Genomic DNA, 22,948 nt, shown 5'->3' with positions numbered 1-22,948 from the left:
GTTGTCCGTCATCCATCTAGTCCCATTCCCTCCAGTACAAAATACTGAAGACCGCTGGCCCCCTTTCTGATCCATAATTACCGTCCCGCAGATGCTCAAAGTTTAAAAGTTTCAAACTTGAGTGCGCGGGAGACAGAGTTATTTTTTTTTTCTGCATTTCCTGCTATAGCCTCACAGGAGCGAAGACTGGGCCATAGTGCCTTTGATTCGCTCTGTGTGCAGTGCAGTGCAGTTTCTGCACAGGTAAAATTTGAACGGAACAAGCTACGTTTCCTTCTGCCGCCTTGACGCCTAACTCCAGAAGGCGTCCCTCGCCACCATACATTTTCATCTGGTTGGTGTGATTTGGTGCTTTGGTGAGATAAAAGAAGGGCCTTTTATTTAGATACATCCCACAATAACTATGAAGCTGCGTAGTACAGCTTTACAGGACGATCAGATGTCCAGAATGGGATGGCTCGTATTCAGAGGAGATACAAATACAAGATTTAGACTTAACAACAAACACTGCACCTACCTCTGCTTGCCTCCAACCAACATAATTAAGGCGCAGGTGCACGCAGGGCCCACAGATCATTTAACAGTCAATAGTGCGCCATCAGATATTGTACATTCATGGAAGCGTGGGCTTGAATACACCACTACTACGAAAAGAATTCAAAGGAAAATCGATGAACACTTTGGTGATAAAAAACGAAGCCAAAGTCTGAATGCAAACTGTGGTAAACGCATACATCTCCCAGACAATGATGACCACGAAACCCCTCAGAGACTAGACCTTCCTCTATCAGCCCCCCCACAAAGAGCTAGCTGAATTGAAAGTGAGGTTGAGGTTGCTGATGTTGAGGAGGTTTTTAGAATGGGAACTCTAACACAAGCCCATAACACTGAAGGGAAAATGAATGATCAAACCTTAATAGTGGGTTCGGACTTGAAGCAATCTATAAATGAAGAAGTTCCAAAAGAAGCGAATGCTGCAACGCTTAAAGCCCTAAACTTTGTACTAAACTCATTGGTCACAGTCTTCGAGCAGTTGAAACTGGAAGTACAACTGCAAGCTGGATCACTGCTGGAGCGGACTAGAGATATAAGAGGCACTGAATCAACAATAGTGGGGCTGACGTCCACAATAAATACAGTGGTTGCACCATCACTGAGGGAAATGGGAGTGGAGCTTGCAAAACAAGGTCTAGCTATATCAGCAACAGAAAGGACACTTACAAAGAATAAAGAATAAAAAGACAAACAAAAATTCTTACTTTAAGAAATACTACTCCTTCTTAAGACGGAGAAATTAACAAAGACAGAGCTCTCGGCAAACACAAATGGGGAAGAGATCGAAAATAATCTTTTTGATCATACCCCTCTTTCGGAGACTGTTTTGGAAGAGTTCAGAAGGCTTGCACATGTCGTAGAAGAAGAAGAAGTGGAAATAACTGAACCCCAATCGAGCAAACAAGGGGTGTTATCTGAAAATCAAAAGGCCCGTTCCCCGGAATGGACAGAAGCTGGCAATCAACTTACAAAGGGAAGGAAAGCCAAGAAAAAGGAAGCAAAAAAAAATCAGCACAATGGCATTCCCGATTACCCTTCGAAAAAAAATTGAAATAATTGTCCAGTAAGTAAACAGCAAGGGAAGTCCACGAGTGGTGATTCTGAAAAAAATAAAGCGAGGACAGTATTAAGTCAAGAAGACTCCCAAAAAATAGAAGATGACAGCAAAAGACAGGTCACAATTAACAGAAGTTTGATAAGATCCTCAAAAAAAATGGAAAGCAGCAAAGGGTAATTGAAGCAGAAAGAAAAGCGGAAGAAGAGTCTGAAGCCCCGGCAAACGACAAGAGAACTCTTTTGAACAAAAAGAAAAATAGCATGAATGTAGGACTACAGACGGACCTCATAGGCTCCCAAGAGGAAGCACTACAGAACTTGGGCGCAGGGGCAGAAGTGCCATAAGCCCATCAGAAGATACAAAAGGAAAAAATGGGACCAGTGCCATCAAAAGCTGTGCCTCGCTAAAAGGTCCCCCATGGGCTCCAATTTTCATGGGGAAAGAACCACAAACTCACCTAAAAAGAATGTCAAGTCAATAATGGAAACTAATAAAAAAATTACTCTGATCTTTCTAAAACGAGATCCTCGGAAAAACAAAATTGTGTCGACATTGACAGAAGTAAAAAATGGACAAGGAAAAACAAAGGAAATACCTGAAGAACCTAAAGAAAAAGTAGTAGATTACCAAAGGTGGGTTTCCCCAGAGGAGACATTTCAGTGCAAGCCATTGGAGGCTGACATGGAAAAATCAAGATTATGTCGACCCAAAACTATGGCTTAAAGCACTGAATACAATTCTGCATTATTCATCTCTATGTAGGAGGGCCATCTTGGACTATTTCAGAAAAGTACCAAACCTGTTTCTTTTTGCTTCAGAAGATCTTGAATTTGTAAAATTTCCAAGCAGAAGTAATAGGAAAATAGCAGAGGTGGGCTTTACATCACAAAAAGCTTGGAAAGCAATAAAACACAATAAACAAGAACTGGAGAAAGTTAGTCTGCAAGTCTTCGAAAATATACCAGTGGAGATGGTAAATGAAGAAGAAAATGAGAAAGTTGACTGTGAAGAAACAAGCATGAGACCTGTGGGAGTACCAAATAAAAGGTAGGAGCGATCTTTTAGGGGAATCCTGGAGACACTAAAGCCAATACATTAGCGGCATTGCCAGAGATACTTACACAGGTACTTCAGAAGCTAGGATTGGGGCAACAGAACCTTTAGGCAAAATACAATTGATCTAACAAGCTGGAAGATCCGTGGCCCAAATACATTTACTGCAATTAGTAGAAAGAAAGCCCTCTTTCAATTCTGATGTGATCCTACTCCAGGAGACTTGGCATATGCACCCAATAGAAATAGAGGGCTTCACAATATTTACAACACCAGCTCTTCAAAAATCAAAGGGCCAGCCGTCCGGAGGGCTGCTACTAGGAGTTACCAACTCGCTGAGTAAAGAGGTTACACTTCCATACAGCGTAAGGCAGTGCATTCTAGCATGCAAAATGAGGATACAAACCTCTGAGGGACTTTTCTATCTCATCGTAGTCAATGTGTACTGGAAGCCAGCGCAAATTAATCTCCAAGGCTTTCACCAGTCTCTCTCGATGTTATTGAGACTTGAATACCCAATGTATTACAACACAGGACATTAATGCCAGTCCAAAATGGGCGAAAACATCAAAGACAGGAAGACAATGGGTAAATTATTTGAACTCATGGCGACTTAATATGCTAAATGGATCAGTAGAAGGCGACAGTCCCTCAAGGCCAACTTGGTCACGAGGAAACTCCTTCTCCACCCTGGACTGCATTTTCATTTCTGAAGATTTGCAATCAAGAGAGATGTCTCTGGAGACCATTTGGGGGGAAGGGAGTGATCACCCTCGCCTGAAAGCAAATATCAAGTGTTCCAAGAAAATACAACCGGAAAGATACACACACGAGCTGTCCCTGAGAAAAGTACGATTAGTAAAGTATAAGAGAGAGGGGGAAAAATTAAACACCAAATTAAACCACATTTCTCTAAAGGAGCAAAAAGAAAATTGCAAGCCTGATCGTTTTAAGCCATTTATTCGGTCTGTTCATCAACCAATTGCAGGAACATTGTGAAACTCACCCCACCATCAACATTCTTTTGATGAAGACACCTGGACACAGAAAAAGATCCTAAGGAGAGAGTGCAGGCGATGGAAGAAGAACATCATAAACCCAATAAAATTGAGAGAAGAGGTGCAAAAGCTCACTAGAGGTTACAAGCAATGGTCACGAGCAAGAAAAACACTCCGATACCAACAAGACAACGAGCAGATGCTTGAATCCCTATGCGGCAATAGCACTCGAAATTTTTGGTCTAAATGACAGATAAGAAGACAATCAGTAATAGCACTCAATGCAACCTGGTCACAGAAAAGAACTGGACAGACTATCTCACAAAGAACTAAGAATACATTAGAGATCGAGGAAGAAGAATGGGAACCACCAGGTGGGAACTCAAATTCGACATAAAATTATTAGAACTTATTTTGAGTTCCTCATCTTCGAAGGCAGCGGGACCCAATGGGTTAACCTACCAGGTTTTAAAAAACAACGTAAAAACATGGGCAAATCGCCTGTATAATGTCTATAGTGAAATAATAGAGACAAAAAGCTTTCCATCGTCTTGGAAGCAAACAGTAGTTCTACCATTCTACAAGGGGTGGGGGGGGGGCGATAGATCTCAACCAGAGAATTATAGACCAATCGCCCTTCTGGACATTGAAAGCAAAATATTCATGCGGGTCCTCTTAATAGAACTAGAGGACTGGGCAAAGACAGAAATATCATCTCTAAGTTCCAAACAGGATTCAGGCGTGGCATGTCCACATCATTAAATGGTTTTGTTCTGAGCCTTTTAGCAGAATATTCTAAAAATCACAGAGAGGGCCCGTTATATGGAGCCTGGATAGATTTCTCCAGGGCATTCGATCTAGTCAACAGGGAGAATCTGTGGGTAAAACTGAGAGACTGGGGCCTGCCAAGAAGGTTATCAATACTAATTGAACTACATAAAGACACCTCATTGATGGTAAGACTAGATGAAGTAGGCCATCTGACAAATTCAATTAGTGTTGAACAAGGTGTGAGACAAGTATGTTTGGGTGCACCATTCTTTTTTAATCTGTACCTGTCAGATTTGGGAGACTTCTTGCAATCATGGGTTATGGCGAGTCCAAAACGGAGTTCCATCAATGTCCATTGGCTCGCATATGCAGACGACATCGTCCTGATTGACAGGACAGCAATAGGACTACAACATCTATTGAATGGATTAATTATCTACACTAAAATGAATGGCTTGCAAGGAAACCCAAGGAAATCCAAAATCTTGGTGCTGAAACACCCTAATAAGCACATCCACTACGGAAAATGTTTTTTTGAAGGGGAAGCCATCACAAGAGTGGATGAGCTGGTGTATTTGGGGTATATGGTATACTCCTCTCCCTCAGCCAACAAAGCAGAAATGGAAATAAGGCTAAAGGTGGAGAAAGCAGTGCCGCAGATGAAAAAGATCTTCTATGGCCTCTGTAAATTCTCAATTTTGCCATTATTAAAGTTTTATGTCGCCAAAATAATTCCGGTCATATTGTATGGCATGGAGGCCCAACCAACACAATGGGACATAGATTGGAAAAAAGTGGAAAGCCAATTGTGGAAAAGATCTCTGGGCTTGCCCAACTGCCTCCCTACGGCAGTTCTAAGATTTGAACTTGGCCTCAAATCGTTGAGGCAACAAGTGGCCTGGAGACTATACAGGCTAATAATAATTCTGCAATGAAACTCGCTATACGAGGATATAAAACAATATTATTCGGATAAGTCCAAGATATTGCAACAGCGGGAAGTAAAAGTGATGAGAAGTCTGATCGAGGCCGACTCATTGGTGGAAATACAAAGAAAATCCCCAGAAAGTGAAAAAAGAAACAAACAATGGACTGGATTAAAACAGGGTTGGAAATGCGAGTCGTAAAACCAAAGACTAGCCTCCCAATTGTAGACAAAAAGCTGGGAGAAGTACCAAAGTATCTACAAAAACATCCAGATAGTGATTCAAGAAATATTTTTTTTCGAACATGCCTAAACCTAATTCACACAGGTGAAATTCTGAATACTAGAGGACAAAGGCAGAATGCTATTACTTTCTGTAATGTTTGTGCAGACCCGAATAAACAAAATCTGTGGCATTTACTTCAAGATTGTGAAGGGACTTGGGAACGAGAGTAATGTACTTTTTGAAGTTTGTAAATAAAATGGAGTACCTGCTTTCAGAAAACCTTTGGAACCTTTTGACATCAGGACACAGTACTGCCTTAACAATTGCAGTAGGTCAGGTCTTAACAAAGATTGGCCTGACCTCTAAAGAAGCACGGCAGATTGAGAACAATGCTCCAGAAGAAAATTAGGGTTAACGTGGAAGTGGCAAGAATAGTTACCATTTAAATCGTTCTTGGGGACACTGGAAAGACACAAGGGGTCGGGAAATAGTAGATGCTGCATATTGGGCCTGCTGGTTGTGTTTTTTTTCGTTTTCTTTAGGCCTTTCTATAAAAAAATGTTATATTAATGCTAAGCCCTCTAATAGCAAGAAATGTGAAGATTTACTGAAAATTGTAATGATAAATACTGGAAAAAGAAATTTTTGTAAAGATCTAAATGATCCAAAAAAATAATAATAATGTGAATGGTCGTGCAGTCGGAATGGGAGGAAGTAAGCTTCACGGAGAGGAGCTTGCAGTACCCAACCGTAGTTCTGTTGATGGGTCTGATTTGGAGGGAGTCTCTGAAGAGGAGTGCTACGCCCCCACCCCTCATGTCCTGATGTTGCCATGAGAGCAGTACTTGTTGCTAGGATAACGTGCACTGTGGATGTGGCACCTGCATACAAATGTGTATTTGCTTTGGCATGTGGATCGTGTTTGGCAGTCCTGCAATATAGGGCAGCACAGAGAAGAGACTCCATTTGGAGCCCAAATTATCTTCCTCCACATCTAAATCCCCTGAGAGGCAGAGAAAGAAAACAGCACGCCAAGCTACAGCACGCCAAGCTGTCTGAAGAGAAGGTTGTTCAGATCTTTAAACAAGCCATCAAGCTAGAGAGGGTGAAGTGAAGGATACATAGTCCCCCTCTTCCTGCTGGTCTCTCTCTTCAACCGCTGGCTCATCAGAGGAGTTCCTCTGCTCCCAGGATGAGGACCAAAAATGGAAATATTTAGATAACGAATTGGTGGCTTCAGCCTTGATCAAGGTGGCCTTTTACATAAGGTTCCCAGAAGCAGATATTTCTCTTCTGTGGAAAGGGTCACCAGTGTGCCGGCACTGCAATTTAAGCATGCCTTAAAAAGTGGACTTCTCCTGTTAACTGAAATCAAAGATGAAATGTTATAAAAGTGGAAGGAGCTTTATAGTAAACCAGGGCCTATGTGTTTGGTGAAGCTTTAGCCACTTAAAGGAGAGGAAAAGTCAATGCCACAAGTAATTTAGGTGGGTTCCATTCTTCCCAATTTGGTCTTAGGATCCTCCAATGCACCAGAGGAAACCATCAATGGCCCCACAAGGGTGGATGGCACTGCAGTGGTGCCCATTTGGCCATGAGAGCAGCTACACATCTCTCGTATACAGGGGAGACTGCCCTTGGGGCCTAAATACTATTTCCAAAGCCCTGCATGAAGGGACTGACCCTGTACTTAAGATGAATTTCCAAAATCAGCCCAGTGGGAGGATTTTGGAAGGCCACCCTATTATTGTGCCATGAAGACAGAGAGGTTAGCCAAAACCCAGTCAAGGTAGTGTGGATCAGCAATTAAGGCTTAGTCCCAGGAAAAGTGTGATAGTGGTATAGGGCTAAAATGAGTCCACATAGAGCAACAACAACAATTCCATTTAGACAGGAAGTATATAAACATACAATTATTTATTAGGCCTTTAGTTTATACACGAAGCCTAGAGAAATCACAGGCAAGCATTGCTGCACACATCCTTATAAAACATATGCACATTCATCATTAGGAGAATTAGAATTGCATATGAATCAGTTAGCCGTGCAATGCAGGTGAGAGGTCAGATGCATGCAGGTAGAACTATTAACAATCAACACAAACAGCTTCCCTCAATCTCATAAAGGCCAACCCCAAGCTAGTTTTTGGCTAGTGGTCGAAGTGGGCGGGAGCGGTGCTCCTCTTCTTTTGAATTTTTTTTTATTTTTCCTTTTTCCTATGCTTTTATTTTAAAAATAAACCGTTCCGGAATGGTTTCATTTTAAAATAAAAATGTGGGAAGAAGTTGAAACTTGCACTTTCAGTACACTGCACTGAATGCTCCCTTAAACAGTAGGCGCATGTGTTTGGGGGTTTGTATTTTGAGTAGGAGGGGGTGTGGCAATGGGGTTTGTGGGGAGCGGGGGCAGGCCAATAGGGAACATAGTTCCCCTAGTGCTTTTCATACACTTCGACCACTGTTTGATGCCTTGTGCCCAAAAGTCAGTTTCAAAGTATGCACTTCTTCAGGTAAGTTTGTATGTAAAGAGTGCAGCTGCCAGTGATGGTGATTATTAATAAGTTCCAAAATTCAATAAAGTTCAGATAAGCACTCAACTCAATCCAGTACACTAGCATAGGCAAGGATCCTTAACCTAGATTCCACCACCAAAGTTTAGGTAAGAGTGAGTTAGGACACAGGCATTACGCACATGTAACCCTATGGGGAACAGGGGGTGGGGAGGCAGAAACAGGCATGCTAACTTACCCCCGACTCAGATTATTCCAAAGACCACTGCAGGTATTCTGGAATCTGTTGGGAACACAATCTTCTGCCCTTGGTCTGTTTGAGGAAGGCGCAGGGGTCACGGGTGCAGAGGTCACTTGTGGCATCAGGATCAGTCGGTAATGGTACACAGGAATCGGTTAAAGACAGCTTACAGAAGACCCAAAACCAGGAAAGACGAAAAAACTCTGCAGAGCAGACCCCCTCAGGACACCTCACAAGACTGAAGGTGTTTTGCAACACGTGTCACCACAGTCAGGTGGCGACCGGTGGCTGAAAATGCGAGAGCAAGAGACTTGTGGCACAAGCTGAAGACCTGCAAAGTTCTATGGTTCTGCTTGGAACAGTGATGGCTGCAGCGAGGTACCCCAGGAGGGAGCTGGTCAGCCCACTAGTTGGTACAGGGATACATCTGAAGGCTAAGCATGCACAGATCCTTGAGCAGGGGTTGAGACTGATATTTGCCACCGGCCTATAGGTCAAAGCACCAACAAAGGTCTTCTTGAGGTAAAGACAGAGGAGCAGTTATTCAATGGGACATCACTGGAGTTGATGCTGGTCAGGTCCAGGGGCCATCGTTGTCAGCGGGTTGCTTTTCTTCGTAGAAGTCTTCGTTCCAACGATGATATGATGAAAAGTTTTAGGAGCCCTCCTTTTATCCAAGATTCAGGCTGGGAGCAGGAGCAAGCCATCCAATGGTAAGGAGCTCCACCATTCAAACAGCCAGGAGTTGTCCAATCATGGACAAACACTTGTCATCACATCTGCCCAGCAGCAGACTTTTTGGCACCAGAGTTTGTGGATTGGCACAAGACAATCCCAGCCCCTTCCTTTGGGTCTCACACACAATGCCCTTTAGCCACGCAAAAGCCACAGATTACGCACGGAAAGGGATTTCCATATAAGGCATTTCTGGACCAGCTACAGAACTACATGGCCAGAGAACAAGTGAAATATCTTGTGGCATTACCATCTTAGGGTACTAGCCACCTTTAATAGCCATTTGAGGAAAATGCAAACGTGCACGAGTGAAAGAACATAAAAACAGTAAAAATATAGCTGCCACCAGCTTGTCTTAGGCACATATTAAAAGTAACCAAAAAGCCATTATGTAAAAGATATAAGGACACAAAGTATTATGACTACACTTCCCTGTAAGGCGATGTGTGCAATTGTAACAATACAAGAATTCATAGAAACACACAGTCTCTCAGTACCGACAGTCTTGGGGACTAGTCAGTTTCCCTGTAACGATGGGCGGGCAAAATAGGCAAGGGAAGTAAAGCATAATGCTTTATTGACCTCCAAAAGTCAGGACAGGGTTCAAAACAAGCCAAATCAATCGGGGTCCCATAGAAATCTTTGGAGGGAAGGGTGTGCAAATAAAAGTGTTCCTAGTTCACGTCAAACCTGCCTTATGACAAGTTACCAGCTTCAGTAATGGCACTCAATTCCACGATGGGAGGTCGTCACCATCTTCATATCAAATACTGTTAGACCGATTCACATCAGAAATCCATTGCAATGAAAATCCACTTTGAAGGTGAAATTCAGTTTGGAGAATCTTTGGAAGTCCAAGTCCATAGAGTTTACAAAGCCGATAAAAATGCGGGGAAGCTCAAGAAGACGCCAGATCCAAAAACAGATTTTCCTTTTCCTCAGAGACAAGCTGCCACCCGCAAACATCTGGGTATATAGGTCCCACCGGCAGCAGAGAAACAGTTAGAGAGGGGGCAGTGAAACAGATGCCAAAGCACAGAAACTTCACACCAGACCAGTTGGAGATCACTTCAGATGGTTTTGGAAGGAGTGGCTCAAGATTTAGGGAGATGCCTGGGTCAACAAGCGGGTGTGTTGGGGGATACAAGATAGAATTCAGCTCACCTCCAATCCTCTCAGGGACCATTCATACTCCCTTCCCCAGAGGGTAGGCCAAGAGGAATGCGATGATGCTGGCTGTCAATAGTGGCATAAAAAGAGGGTCATCAAAAGACAAGGGAGAGGGGAAAGGGGTGTATTGTATAATATTTCTGGTCCCCAAATCTTCATGGAAGCACAGATTATCGATCTGAAGATACTAACCGGCAGTGTGTTGTCTCAGATGGAGTGTCTTCAATGAATTACTCCCATGATTCACAACAAGGACTTTCTCTTTCTGGCATGCCTGGATCCACAGGATGCCTATGTTAGGGAGAATTCTCATAAAAGTGATAATTCCCTTCACCTTAGAGACCCCCAGCAACTTTGCTGGATTTTGAGGACTTGATTTTTTTACCTGGAGAGTGTGTGAACCTTTTTTTCCCACTCTCTCATATATTTTAATGTGTGTTTTACTCTTGTGTTCTTTGATTATGGAGTTTTAGACAACTCCATAGGCATCATCTTTTCGTTTGTGTCACACAGCACCCTCAGTGCAGTGACACAGGGGAAGCCTTTTTAGGCTGTCCCAAGGTTCAAATACCTTCCTAGGATAAACCACTGTTTCCCAGAGAAAGTAAAGTGAAATTGACTTTGCCAGTCTTTTTAAATTCCTAGACCAAGCACACACTATCTTACAATAGAGTGCTGGAGGGGTTACCTAGTATCCCCTATGTCTAGAAACTCATGTAGCAGTCAAATGCTACCCTTTCCTCTCGAAATGGCCGGTGGCAGTGGTTTTACAACAAACTACCATGATTTTTCCCAACCACGAACAACGGTAGCGTTAAATCACGGGAGTCATGTTTTTCGAGATGGTGTCTGAGCCTCCTTTGTTTAAACGGGTCCGGTCTTCCTTTTTCGCCATTTCTTTTTGGAAAGGTCCTTCTAGAGTTTGTCTCTGTGTGCTAAACCAAGTTTGGTCCCTTTGTTTCTACGCCTGTGCCGGGCTTCAGGACTGAAGACCGCCTCAGGCGCCCGAGTGTCTGGGGTGGGCAGGAAGCGAGGGAAGTGCCCGAAACTCCCTGTGCTTAGACTCCTAGGAGACGCGAATGTACTCTGGCATGATTGGCTGGCTGACTGTCCAGCAAGGACAGTCACCCTGCTGGGTGAGTGGCAGCTAGGCTGGAATGAATGGGAGAAAAATGTTTAAAAGGCGAGTCTCTTGGCTTGGAAGGCAGAGTCGACAACTGGAACGAAAGAACCGAAGAAGAGCTGGAAGAGGATGGCTGGTGCAACTCCTGGACCGTTGGTTTGCCCGGTGAAGCCCTGCTGCAGGTCCGAATCGCCAAGTTCATCTCGACAGAGAAGCCTTTCAAGGACGACTTCTCTCTTTGACTTGGTGGGACCAATGAACTCATAAGCCACCTGTATACCATTCTCGCAGCTGGTTGTATGTTCCTCAGAGTGCTGCAGGAAACTGAATAGCCAGGGAGAAGGAGACCAGTTTGTGTGCTTGACTACAGCTACCGGAATCGAAGATTTCCCTTAGAATGGTTGCAAGGGCCCTCTTATCCTAAAACCAGGTAAGAGCTGAAACTCCCACTAACCAATAGCAGGAGTAAAGTTAAAAACCAGAGCAGAAAAGGCTAGATAACCGAGCGCTAATACAGTCACTGTAAACTGCCTGGTATCAGAGGCAGGTGGAAGATAATAAACAAAGCGCAGCAGGTGAATGTGGTTGTGGGTGTACTGCTCCATACAGGTGAATGTGGTTGTGGGTGTACTGCTCCATACACCACAGTCAGTTACGTATACAAACACATGGGTACATTCACACTGCGCAAAATGTCCAAATATTGATGTTGCATGAGTCGCAAGTATGTTGATATATTTCAGAATTACAAAAAAGGTAGCAGGCGCCCCTCTCTCGAAAGAACAAGGCATGATAACCTGTTCAGTGGTTATTAACCACATTGAGAGTTCGCAGCCATTGCTTTTTGCTCACTGTACCTTCACAGATGGGAAATATCCATTTGCATATCAGTCTTTGTCCCGCCCACAAGGGCAGTCCAGCACCGAAATGCTATGGCAATTCCTCTCTGAACAAGAGTACCACCAGCAACCCCATACACGTGTTTCAGCCTTGTTGGGCATCATCAGTGAGGTGAAGCTGAGCCTCTCTAAGCACAGTGAGCAGGGAGTCCACGTCTGGTTGCCCCCAGGTAACCCAGGGTGACCAACCCCAGGTTCCTTGAAATTTAGTTTGCAAAGGTAGCGGGCGCCCCTCTCTCGACAGAACAAGGCCTGATAACCTGTTCAGTGGTTATTAACCACTTGAGAGTTCGCAGCCACTGCTTTTACTCACTGTGCCTTTCACAGATCTATTTCAACATCTATTTCATGTTTCTATAGTTACCTCGCAGTTGCGGAAAGGAGGGGTCTAGCCTTTCGGCAGACTGAACCCGTTGTCAAGGAAGATCGCGAGATCGAAACACGTGTTAGGGTGACAACAATAAATTTGTTCTGAAATATATCAACATACTTGCGACTCACGCGACATCAATATTTGGACATTTCACGCAGTGTGAATGTACCGATGTGTTTGTATCAATAGCAGGACTAGCCCACACACACCCCAGCAGTGTTTTAACCAGGACCACTGGTGGGAACATTCATGCATACCACTCACACACACTGAAACCAGTATGTGGCTTGGGACCAGACAGTCCTAGCCCACATCCTGCATGCTAACACACAAACCCTCCAGTAGCCCTCCAAAAGCTTCTGCTTTCCCAGGCACTGGAAGTCCTTATAAGGTTTTTCCTGGCCTCACAGGCCAGGAGGAAGACTAAAAGACAAGATGGCCAAAGGATAAGTGAAAAATCTCATGGCACGGCCATGTTTGACCAGTAGCCATAGTTCGTAGCCAAACGCAATAAACACAGTAAGGCTAAAACAAAAATTCCTCAAACGTGGGAAAAGGTCAATGTTGCCACCAGCTTATCCTTTTAGCACAACTAGAGTAACCATAAATCCTCAGAGTGTTAGTCTAGGGCAAAACAAAAATGTACCACATTGTACTGCGGTGTAAACCGCTTTATACAGTGATAAAAAGTTACAAGTGATTCTGTGTTACCACTTTTGGTTACCTTTGTAACACAACTAAGGGAAACAAGGTTTCCAAGTACTGTCAGTTTCCCCATGACATACGAGTACAGGTCAGATTAAAAAATAAAAGCAAACAGTATGGGGGTTCCATAAAGATGGAAGGAAAGGGAGTAAAGAAAAATATTTCCCAACAATAGTACAGGTAGATTACAAAGAATAGAGTTCCAAAAGACAGAGCCCACAAGAATGAATGAGTGGAAAAAGGCTCAACTCATTCAGGATTAAACAGAAGTCCAGCAAAGAGTGCGGGTTCTTACTAGGAGAAGGGATTAAGCACACTAACGATACATCTCCCTAACACCAGCCAACACCTAAGTCAAGGTATTGCTGACCTTCTGATGCTGAAGACACAACCTACTCCAAATTGATGTCCATATAATCCTCCACTACCAACTGCCTCCCCCTCCTCAAACACAGTGACCCATCAAGCACATCTCCCCTCCTCAATCACCATCTATCACTTCTCATGAACCATCTCCCTCTCCCCCTTCTCAGCCACTGTATTCTCCTAATCATGCTCCATCTAATACATCCATCTTCTGCCTCGTGCTCTCACACCAAAGAAATAAGTCAGCCGCTTATACACACTTTGTTTAGTAGCCCAGCTCCTCAACTTCTCCAAGGGCATTCCCCCCAAACAAATGACATGTTGCCTAAGGTCTCTCTGTGCAAAACACAAATGGTGCAAGACTCAGATGGAGGGAAAGGTGAATCTGTGTGATCACTGCACAGTTATTTACCTTGTATACCAAAATACAGACTTTAATACCATTTTGCCGCATATATATGTGGGGTGAGACCCCCCCCGCCGTGCCTCTCATACCCCCCACATTTATTATTAACTTTACCCCCCTCCCCCGCCCCAACATATATTTGCGGCAAAATGGGGCTTTCAAAACTGCATTTTAGTATGTGCAGTAATGGGATGCACAGTGATGGTACGATACTGAAAGGGTTCTCAAAACACACAAACAGTAAGGAAGGTGATGGAGTTCAGCACTGGAACACTACTCAGCGTCGCACAAAAAGGTTTCTCTACAAAACACAGGAAAGGAAAGGTGTTAGGGAACACTTTCTTTTTTTTAGGTTTGGGGTGGCACAAAGTAAGAGGGTAAAGTACAAGTTAAAAAAAACATCTGAAAGGGGGAAAAGAAAAGATTAGATAGGTAGCCTAAAGATCTACACACATGGATGTCATTTGTTCTCCCTTGCTACCTCTGAAACCACCCCCTTTTCTTTTTTTTTTGTTTAAACTGAAGCTCCTGGAGTACCAGGGGCACCCAAAGCCACTGGGGTGCAGGGGCCCCGACACACCAAGTCTGCGGGTGCCCCGGCATAGTCTTAACCCATCAGGGTGAAGGCTGGGCCGGGGACTTGCAACGCGAGAAGGAAGCGCTCGGTAGGGGTTGGAGCCGACTGACATGCGTCATATGCGACGTTCAGCTCCAACCCCTTCTCCTCCGGCTTCCTCGTGGCTCATATAGAGGAAGCTATCAGCTTCCTGGTTCCTGTTTGCGAGCAGCATGGAGGAGCCAATCTTGGCCTGGAGTGATGGACCCAAACTGGAGAAACAGGGAAGAAGGCTTTTTTTTTTAAATGTGATGTGTATTTAGCATGTGTGAAGTGCATGTCAAATGTATGTATGTGCCATCGGTCAGTGAGTGGTGGGTGAATGAGTAGGAATGTGACCGTGTGTGTTTGAATGTTCTGGGTGGGTGGGTGTGTTTGTTCCTGTGTGGAGAATGCAGTGCAAGTAAGTGGACGCAAGAGTTTTATGGGTGAGTGGGTGCCAGTGCAAGTGTATGTGAGAGAAGGTGTGGGTGACTGGGAGGTGAATGGGAATTAACATGATTGTGTGTGTGAATGTTGTGGGTGGGGGTGTGTGTGTGAATGTTGTGTGTGTGTGTGAGAATGTTGTGGGTTGGGGTGTGTGGTTGTGAATGTTGTGGGTGGGGGTGTGTGGTTGTGAATGTTGTGGGCGTGTGTGTGAATGTTGTGTGTGTGTGTACATGCTTGTGTGGTGAATTCAGTTGAATGCATGTGAGAGGCGATGTATGGGTGGGTGAAAGGGGATGCCGGTGTGTGTGTGTGTGTGGGAGGGAAGAGACTGGGCCCTGGAAGACTGGGGATCACTAGACCATTTTTGACACATCTTTTATTGATTTTGCATGTTTTAGTGGTATGTTCGGGCAAAGCCAAGTTCATGTGTGTCATTACCTGGCTAGACTGACATTTTAGTACAGCCAGTATAGCCATTGCTTACTGTGGCATGACATTTATTATTTAGCATCTTTGCTACAGTAAGCATGGTAAATAGTATTACCTCGCTAAATGATGTTTTGGTGTAGTGGCCTGTATATTGCTTACTGTAGCATGACTTTATTAACTGAGCATCTATGATGAAGCAAGGATAAGTGTTCTTATGGGTCTATACTGGCTTACATTGGAACCAGTTTGGACATGTTTTCTTATTGCAACACGTCACTTTCAATGGCCAAATCAACAGAAGAATTTTCCTACATAGTACTGGCATTTATTGGCAGAGCCAGCTTTGTGCCTTGTGCCAGTAATGATACTATAAAAACACCTCAAAGCGAGCAGGTGTATATGTTCTTATATGGGAATACTAGCATATGTTGGTGGAGCCAACATGGAAATTTATGGGCACAGTCAGCATGAAAATGATTTTTACACTGGCATATATTGAAAGGACCAGCATGACAATGCATTGGGAAATGCGCTTGTGCACTTTTGGCAACTTGCATCTATTGTACAATTTTTCCAAGAGTTAGCCTACACCCTACAAAAACGATTGCAAACTGTCTGGCCTTCTACCCACATTTTCACAGAAAGTGTGCTGTGTAATGCACCATTTTAACCCAATATTCAAAACATGTTCTCATGGGAGGGGGAAGAATCTCCCTGACCCCCCACCTCTCCCAAAACAGTTTGTGTTCGTTTGGGCCCCCTCGCTATGCTCAGTCGCAATCGCATATTTTGGCAAATATTTACACCCTCCAATACACCAATTCACTAGCCACCACTGGTAGCTGGTATATTTTGGGACCAGGCACAACCCTCTTCTTTCTATGCAAGATGAAACAGTTAATGTTTGATTCAAAACAGATTTACTTCTTAACTGTAATAGTGCACTGCAGCAGCATAATCGAGGACTTTGCACACATGTCGTGGGCCGGCCCAGGGTTTGACGTGCCATATGCTTTGTTAAGCAGCTGGGGGGACGGGGTAGGTGGGGCTCAGCATGGATTTCAAGGGGACCTCCAAATGTTGTGCTATGCCACTGCTTGGGCTCTGCTCACCTTGAATGCATTCAAGTGGGATGTGAATGGTTAAGAGGGGCCGCAAACTCGACCAGAACCCTGCTCTAGTGCAACACTGTTTAAGAAAATAAGCGTTGGACCCGGAGTCTCAGAAGTGAGAGAGTCATGGGGTGACCACTCCTCCCCACTTAAAGTCCTTCTCGGAAAGGGCTTTGTGGAACCTTCATTCACGGGCCGGTTCTGGGGGGGCTGTGTCATTGAATAACACTCCTCGCACATAGCACTCTGAAAATCATAAATGCACTGAGACTCACTCTCCACACTCCCTACACCTCCCTACACCTCACCTGTTAAAAAAACGTAAAGAACAGTCATGTATCAAAGCCTAGGACATTAAGGTGTTCTGTTCGGCTCTGCGTTATGGGGGACAACATGTGGTTGCTTTTCACAAAGATAAATGCACACGGAGACAGATGGCCTCAGCTTACACCCACACAATAGGTTTTTTCTATTGTAGTGGTAGCTGACTCAAATACATTTATAACCAGAGAATTTTCTGGATAAAAAATCCTGGTCAATGATTTAATTAACTGGCCTTGCTTGTGTAGCATTTTGCTCCTGGGTAAACAGACAGCGCACACCTCCCTGGTAGGTGTTTTTTTGGCTTGTTTTAACACATCAATGCCACAGATGATGAGTACTTCTGTGTCCATTGATCTATAGCTGTTTAATACACTAGCTTTAACCTGCATTAAGAGATTTCGGTTACCCTGTTACATGTACTGCATTATAGGCGAAGAAATGTTTTGAGCAATCAAGGGGTTCCTCTTTTTTTGTAAGGGGGCTGTGGTATTTGAGGGGAAAATGTCAGAACAGAAGCACAATATAAAACTAGCTACCCACCTCTACCACACTTCAGCGGTGGCGAAAACCTACTCACAAGAGGATTGTTTAGATCATCAAATTATATTAAACCAAAGGCATTATATCAAAAAGAAACATTTTAATTTACATGTATCAAACAATGTGCTCACATAAAACATATAAAACACTAATATGTGTAAATGTGGCTTGAAGACCAACACAGTGGGTGGGATCTTACCCACAAGGAGAACTGTTACTAAGTAAACTGCAAGTATCATTCATTGAAGTGTAGATGCTGGTTAATCCATGCTGGATAAACATATTTATTTGATACTGCTTTAATCTATGCTGTATTTGATACTGCTTGAATTCATGTTGGATGAACATCAATATCCAGTTGAAGTCACTGTTACTAACATCACGTCATTCTGACATCTATATGAATGGTACTTGCAGTTTACTTAGTAACAGCTCTCCTTGTGGGTAAGATCCCACTGTGTTGGTCTTCAAGCCACACTGAAGCCCTGATGCAGTGCTGAAGCTTCGAATTCGCCTCAACTAGAGAAGCCCTGCAAAGGACGACTTCTCCCCTTAGGTTGGTGGGACCAATCGACCCCAAGACAAACTCATCTGAAATCCTCTCTAAGCTGGCTGCACTTCGATTTGCTGCTGCAGGAACCAAGTGCCAGGGAGAGGAACACCAGAATAGAGTACATTGTTCAGACCCGAGCTCCAGAAAGATCCTCCGGACTCCCCTGAAGCAGGAAAAACCAAGCCTGAGCCACCTCAACAGAGGGCTGGACCCCAGAAGCAAGGAAAGCCCACAAGATATCCAAGAACCACAGTGGTGCTATTCGCGAGAAGCTGGAACCGCAAAGTGATGCTGATCTTAAGCTTGCCCATTGCTGACGCCGACATTCGAATCGTAGTGCAGGAGTCCCCAGACATCCTTCCTCTTGTCCCCACGACTGAGGCTCAGGAACAACAGGATCTGCAGGACCTACAACAGGCACGGAAGCAGCTGGAACCAGTTTATTCAGACCTAAGGTACTGTAAACTAAGGGGTACTTGCCTCTTGTTGTGTAGCATTGCTAGCTCCCAGTTGAGACTTGCTTTGACTGCCTTTGCAGGGTTGTTTGCAGCTTTGCCCACCACAAGCATCGCAGCTTGTGGCCCAACAGTGATTTCTTTTTCAACAAAAACTCTCTATAATATTGTGCAAGACTTTTTACTTACCTTCAAGAAGTGCCGCAGCTCCCCTAGGATTTGCTCAATTGACATTGGCTGTCCTGGCTCCCTGAAGACACTTCTAAGCTCTGACTTTGTGTTTTGATCTGTCTCTCCAAAAAGTCATACATTCTTTACTTGTGTAGCTGGGAACAGGTTAATCTATATTGCATTGGGGGTTCAAAAGTACTTCTTTGAGAAACTTGTTGACCGTTGTTTCTTCCTCTAACCATTTCCTTTTTGACACCCAACTCAGTATTGCTCTAAATGTACCAGTGATATATCAATGTCCACAGTGTCCCAACAATTGAAGTTAGCTCAAGGCATAGGAAGTGTCTGTGTGCCATCCCAAATGGGGATCTACTTATTTATTGAAACTGAGAGTGTATTTTTGAAGTATATTTAAGTCTTACATATTTTCTGCCTTCTAAAGAAGGCTTATTCAAACTGACTGATAAATTATTAAATAATTTATTTTATCAAGAAACCTCAAGTATAAGTGTTATTTGGATACTTGTCACTATGAATGTCTATGTTACAACCCTTCAGCTCACATTTACACCTCTTTAGATAAGCCTGGCTGCTCAATCACTCTACCAACTTGTGTAGTACATACTTATACCAAAGGTTGGGTTAACTATTGCCAAGACGACAGGACTGGTGCAGTCTCCCACAGAGTATGCATACAATCTTGCCCAACAGCTGTACTACTAGACATGGGGGGTCATGACGACTCTGGCGGTAGCCGTGCCGGTAAGTACCGGCACGGCTGCCGCAGTCATTTATTTTCCGGCACCCAGCAATGGGGACTTACCAGGGCATTACAGCCCCGGCGGTCCCGGTAATTCCCCATTGCCGGATGCCGGAAAATATTCAGACCTGGCGGGCTGAAAGGCACCCGCTCTCAGAACTCGTAGTTTGCCGGTCTGGAAACAACAGTACCGGCAAGCTTACCAGTACCGTTGTTTCCGGACCGGCAAACTTGTAATGAGGCCCATGGACATTTTGTGCCAAGTGGGCTACTAGACCCTGGCACGTGTGTCCTAATTGACCATAATGCCATCTGGCATGACTATGCTAACTTGGAAAAATGACATGTGCCACATTTATGCTATTGGGCCATATCCATGCCAATGGTGCGAGCAACTTGGTATCAGATGGAAAGGTTGCCAGCACATGGTTTTTTTATGCCAATATCGGCTAATGATGTGATTAGCTGGGATTTTGGGAACAAAAACTGAAATTTGTGTGAGAACCTGAGTCTCTGATGGAACATCTGGTATAACATACCTGATATGCGCTAGGAATGCGTGCCATAAGATGTGAATAACAGAGTATCACCTGTCAAAAAATGATAGACCATGATCCTATGATGGCAATAGCTAGCAAATTGTGTAGGTGCCTGGGCATATGTTGCTAATGCCTTAACACATTTCTATCCAAAGGCTATCATTCAGATATAATGATTAGTTCTGTCAAAACAGGTTTGCAGCTTGAAACCTGCATAGACTTTTTTGTAAACCTTGCGATTTACCCAACCGGACTACTGATCTTCAAAAATGAAGGATGAATTTAGATTCCACTTTAGCAAGCAAGAGCAAGTTACTTTATATATGCATAGGAGGTAGAATTTCACAATGTAAGAGTTTATCTTACTAGACCTAGAGGTTTCAATGGAGAACAATGCTGTAAAGAAAGTGGTAATTGCCCTTTGCACACTAGCTTAGTACTTTTTATTTGTACTTAGTGAGTGATGATGGGTACTCTCCATGCTGTTTATTTTCACCAACAAATAGATTAGGTTTGGGTAGTTTTATTGTGTGGCTGTGTGTGCCCATTATCAATAAACAGATAGGTATTGTTTTGTCTTAAGATTGGGTTAGGGCAGGGGTCTTGTTAACACCCTTCCTTTGAGGTCAGCAAGAGGATGGTGAGACGGGTAAGGGTGTCAAAAGGTGTGCAATTCCAAGTACCCTACAGCTATCACTTAGGTGAAATGAAATGGTGCCACTGACAGTTTGCCCATTCCCATTGAACCTGCCACAGCCTACAAGATCAGCAAACCTGGGCATGCACTGCAACACATTCACTGCAAAAAAGATGGCACTGTACCTGCTCCTCTTCCTCCTCAGCTCTGTGATGTTCATTTACTGCCACAGGACTAAACGTGAATTGTGTGGGGAACTTCTCGGGACTGAAGTCATATGTGGTTCTCTGCTCCTGCAGGCCCGTCGGCTTCAGGTGTTGAGACACAGCTGTACCTTTGTCGTCCACTTCCTGGGACTGCCTGACCAGGCCTTCCAGACTCTTCTTCACGCCATCTTCCATGAAGATCAGAGTTAAGGGCCTCTCCGAAGCAACTGCCGCTTTAATTGACAACAGAAAACAAGGGCCTCGTTAACACCATGCAGCACCAGTGCAGGAGCGATCACTAGTCACCCTTTTCAAGCAATGAGCATTTACAGGTCACTTAAATGAGGTTTGAGGAGATTAAGTGAATTTCAATATACCACAAAGTGTGTCAGTTACCGTGTTGGGGCCCCAAACATAGAAACACCCATCATCCATTCCCAGTGGTTTCAACCAAGATCTCCAAACCAGTCTTCTGTGAGGTGCGAGTTCATAAGAAGTACCCCCTCTCCAGCTTTGCTTTTTGCATGACTTACTAAAAACTACAAAATTAGAAAGGAACACACCTGTTGCACGGCCAACTAGTCTGTTTAGTGACCCTAGAAGTACTAAGGGGAAAAGGAGATTTTGCACTTGCAGAATTGCTGCAATTCCCCTCATCTCACCACATATGGCACTCCCCACACACAATGTTGAAGCCCCCTGGTTAATCTTTTGGGTGTCTATATTGCTCCCCATTGACTGAACATTTCTCCAAACGCCTGGGTTTTCTGCCTGTTGGGTTCAGCGCTCGCATTATGCCTTTCCTCAAACTTGTGTTGGTTGGTCTCAACAGGTTTTCAAAGTTGACTTGCAAATGGTGTTATCTGAGCTGGACAGCCATTGAATCGGTTGCTGTGGTTCCCTTAGAATATGTGTCAGAGACAGTGGATAAACATGGGACACTATGAGAAACCCTTACTGTTGCTTCTGGTAGCAGAGCACAGATTGCAAATGGGGATCTCAGACATTGCAACTAGAGTCCACAGCTGCTAGTGCCAAAGGACATCTTGCTTCTCAAGGATCGTGTCCATGCAGTTTGCAGTGCCTGGTCGCATGACCCTTCCTACATAATAAGTATGTGAAACCTTCCCTTTTGTAAATGGAAGACACATTACCATCCAAGTCGCTAAAGCCAGGATTATTTGCGTATGAGTAAAATACTGGCACCACAAAAACGAAGATGTTCATGTGCAGTATAAAAATCACTTTTGAGAAGGTACACATTTGTGTCGTGGAGTGATTGGCAGTGTGAATTAGGACACAAACACTCCCTGTCCTCTCTAGTACATGTAAACTCGGCCTTATGTTGTGTTCTGCACTCTTTTGTGGGATACCTGGTGTTCATTTGTGATGTCAGGGGTAAACCTGGCCGAATACATTTGTTCTCATCCCAGATCACTATGCAGAGTTTGACAAACTCCTTAAACATTTGAAAAGTCAGGTGTTAGATTCTTGGTAGGTTAATTTCACATTGACTGTTCAAAGTTTCTCTAAATGCCGGGTTGAAAAACGTCAGCGCCTTTCCGGACAACAGATAGGCAGAGTAAATCAAGCAAACGCTCACATCAATGATGTTGTGCTGCATTTCCCGGGTACAGGGCTGCAACAAATGAACACACTGCAATACAACACGTCTCATCAGCAAGGTAAGAGGGCTGCGTGGCTGCGGCATGCATGATGCCATGTCACCAGTCCTTTTTGCCTTTCTACGGTTATTACTTGCCTACAACGATCTCCCCTTTTTGGGAAACTACTATTTTCAATACAGGTCATCAAAAAGAAAAAAGCTGCACAACACACGTAATATGTGAACAACAAATGGAACAGGCTTGCGAGTAATGATCTGTAGTTTGTTTAAAAAATATTGTAATTGACTTGAGAATTCTTTTTTATAAAGAAAACGAATCAATACATTCTGTTGAATGTGCATTGTTCAGCAATGTACCATGTACTAATGTACTATGCTGTTGATATTTTGAGGTTTTTCGTTCTGTGTTTCACATTTTAAAATTATCCTCTAAAGCAA

The 22,948-nt window shown here is 43.9% G+C and overlaps 1 protein-coding gene across 2 annotated transcripts in view; it reads right to left on the bottom strand.

The window, feature by feature from the left end:
* Window positions 1–22,948, bottom strand: part of LOC138566892 (titin homolog) — a 635,448-nt gene that overhangs the window by 38,721 nt on the left and 573,779 nt on the right. For both annotated transcript variants that reach the window (XM_069644618.1, XM_069644619.1), the window contains exon 17: window positions 20,863–21,116. In XM_069644618.1, the coding sequence (XP_069500719.1) occupies window positions 20,863–21,116 (254 nt within the window). The remainder of the gene's footprint in view (window positions 1–20,862; window positions 21,117–22,948) is intronic.

Source organism: Ambystoma mexicanum, chromosome 2p (assembly GCF_040938575.1).
Source record: "Ambystoma mexicanum isolate Mex_15411 chromosome 2p, UKY_AmexF1_1, whole genome shotgun sequence".
NCBI lineage: Eukaryota > Metazoa > Chordata > Amphibia > Caudata > Ambystomatidae > Ambystoma > Ambystoma mexicanum.
This window is presented reverse-complemented; position numbering and strand designations above follow the sequence as displayed.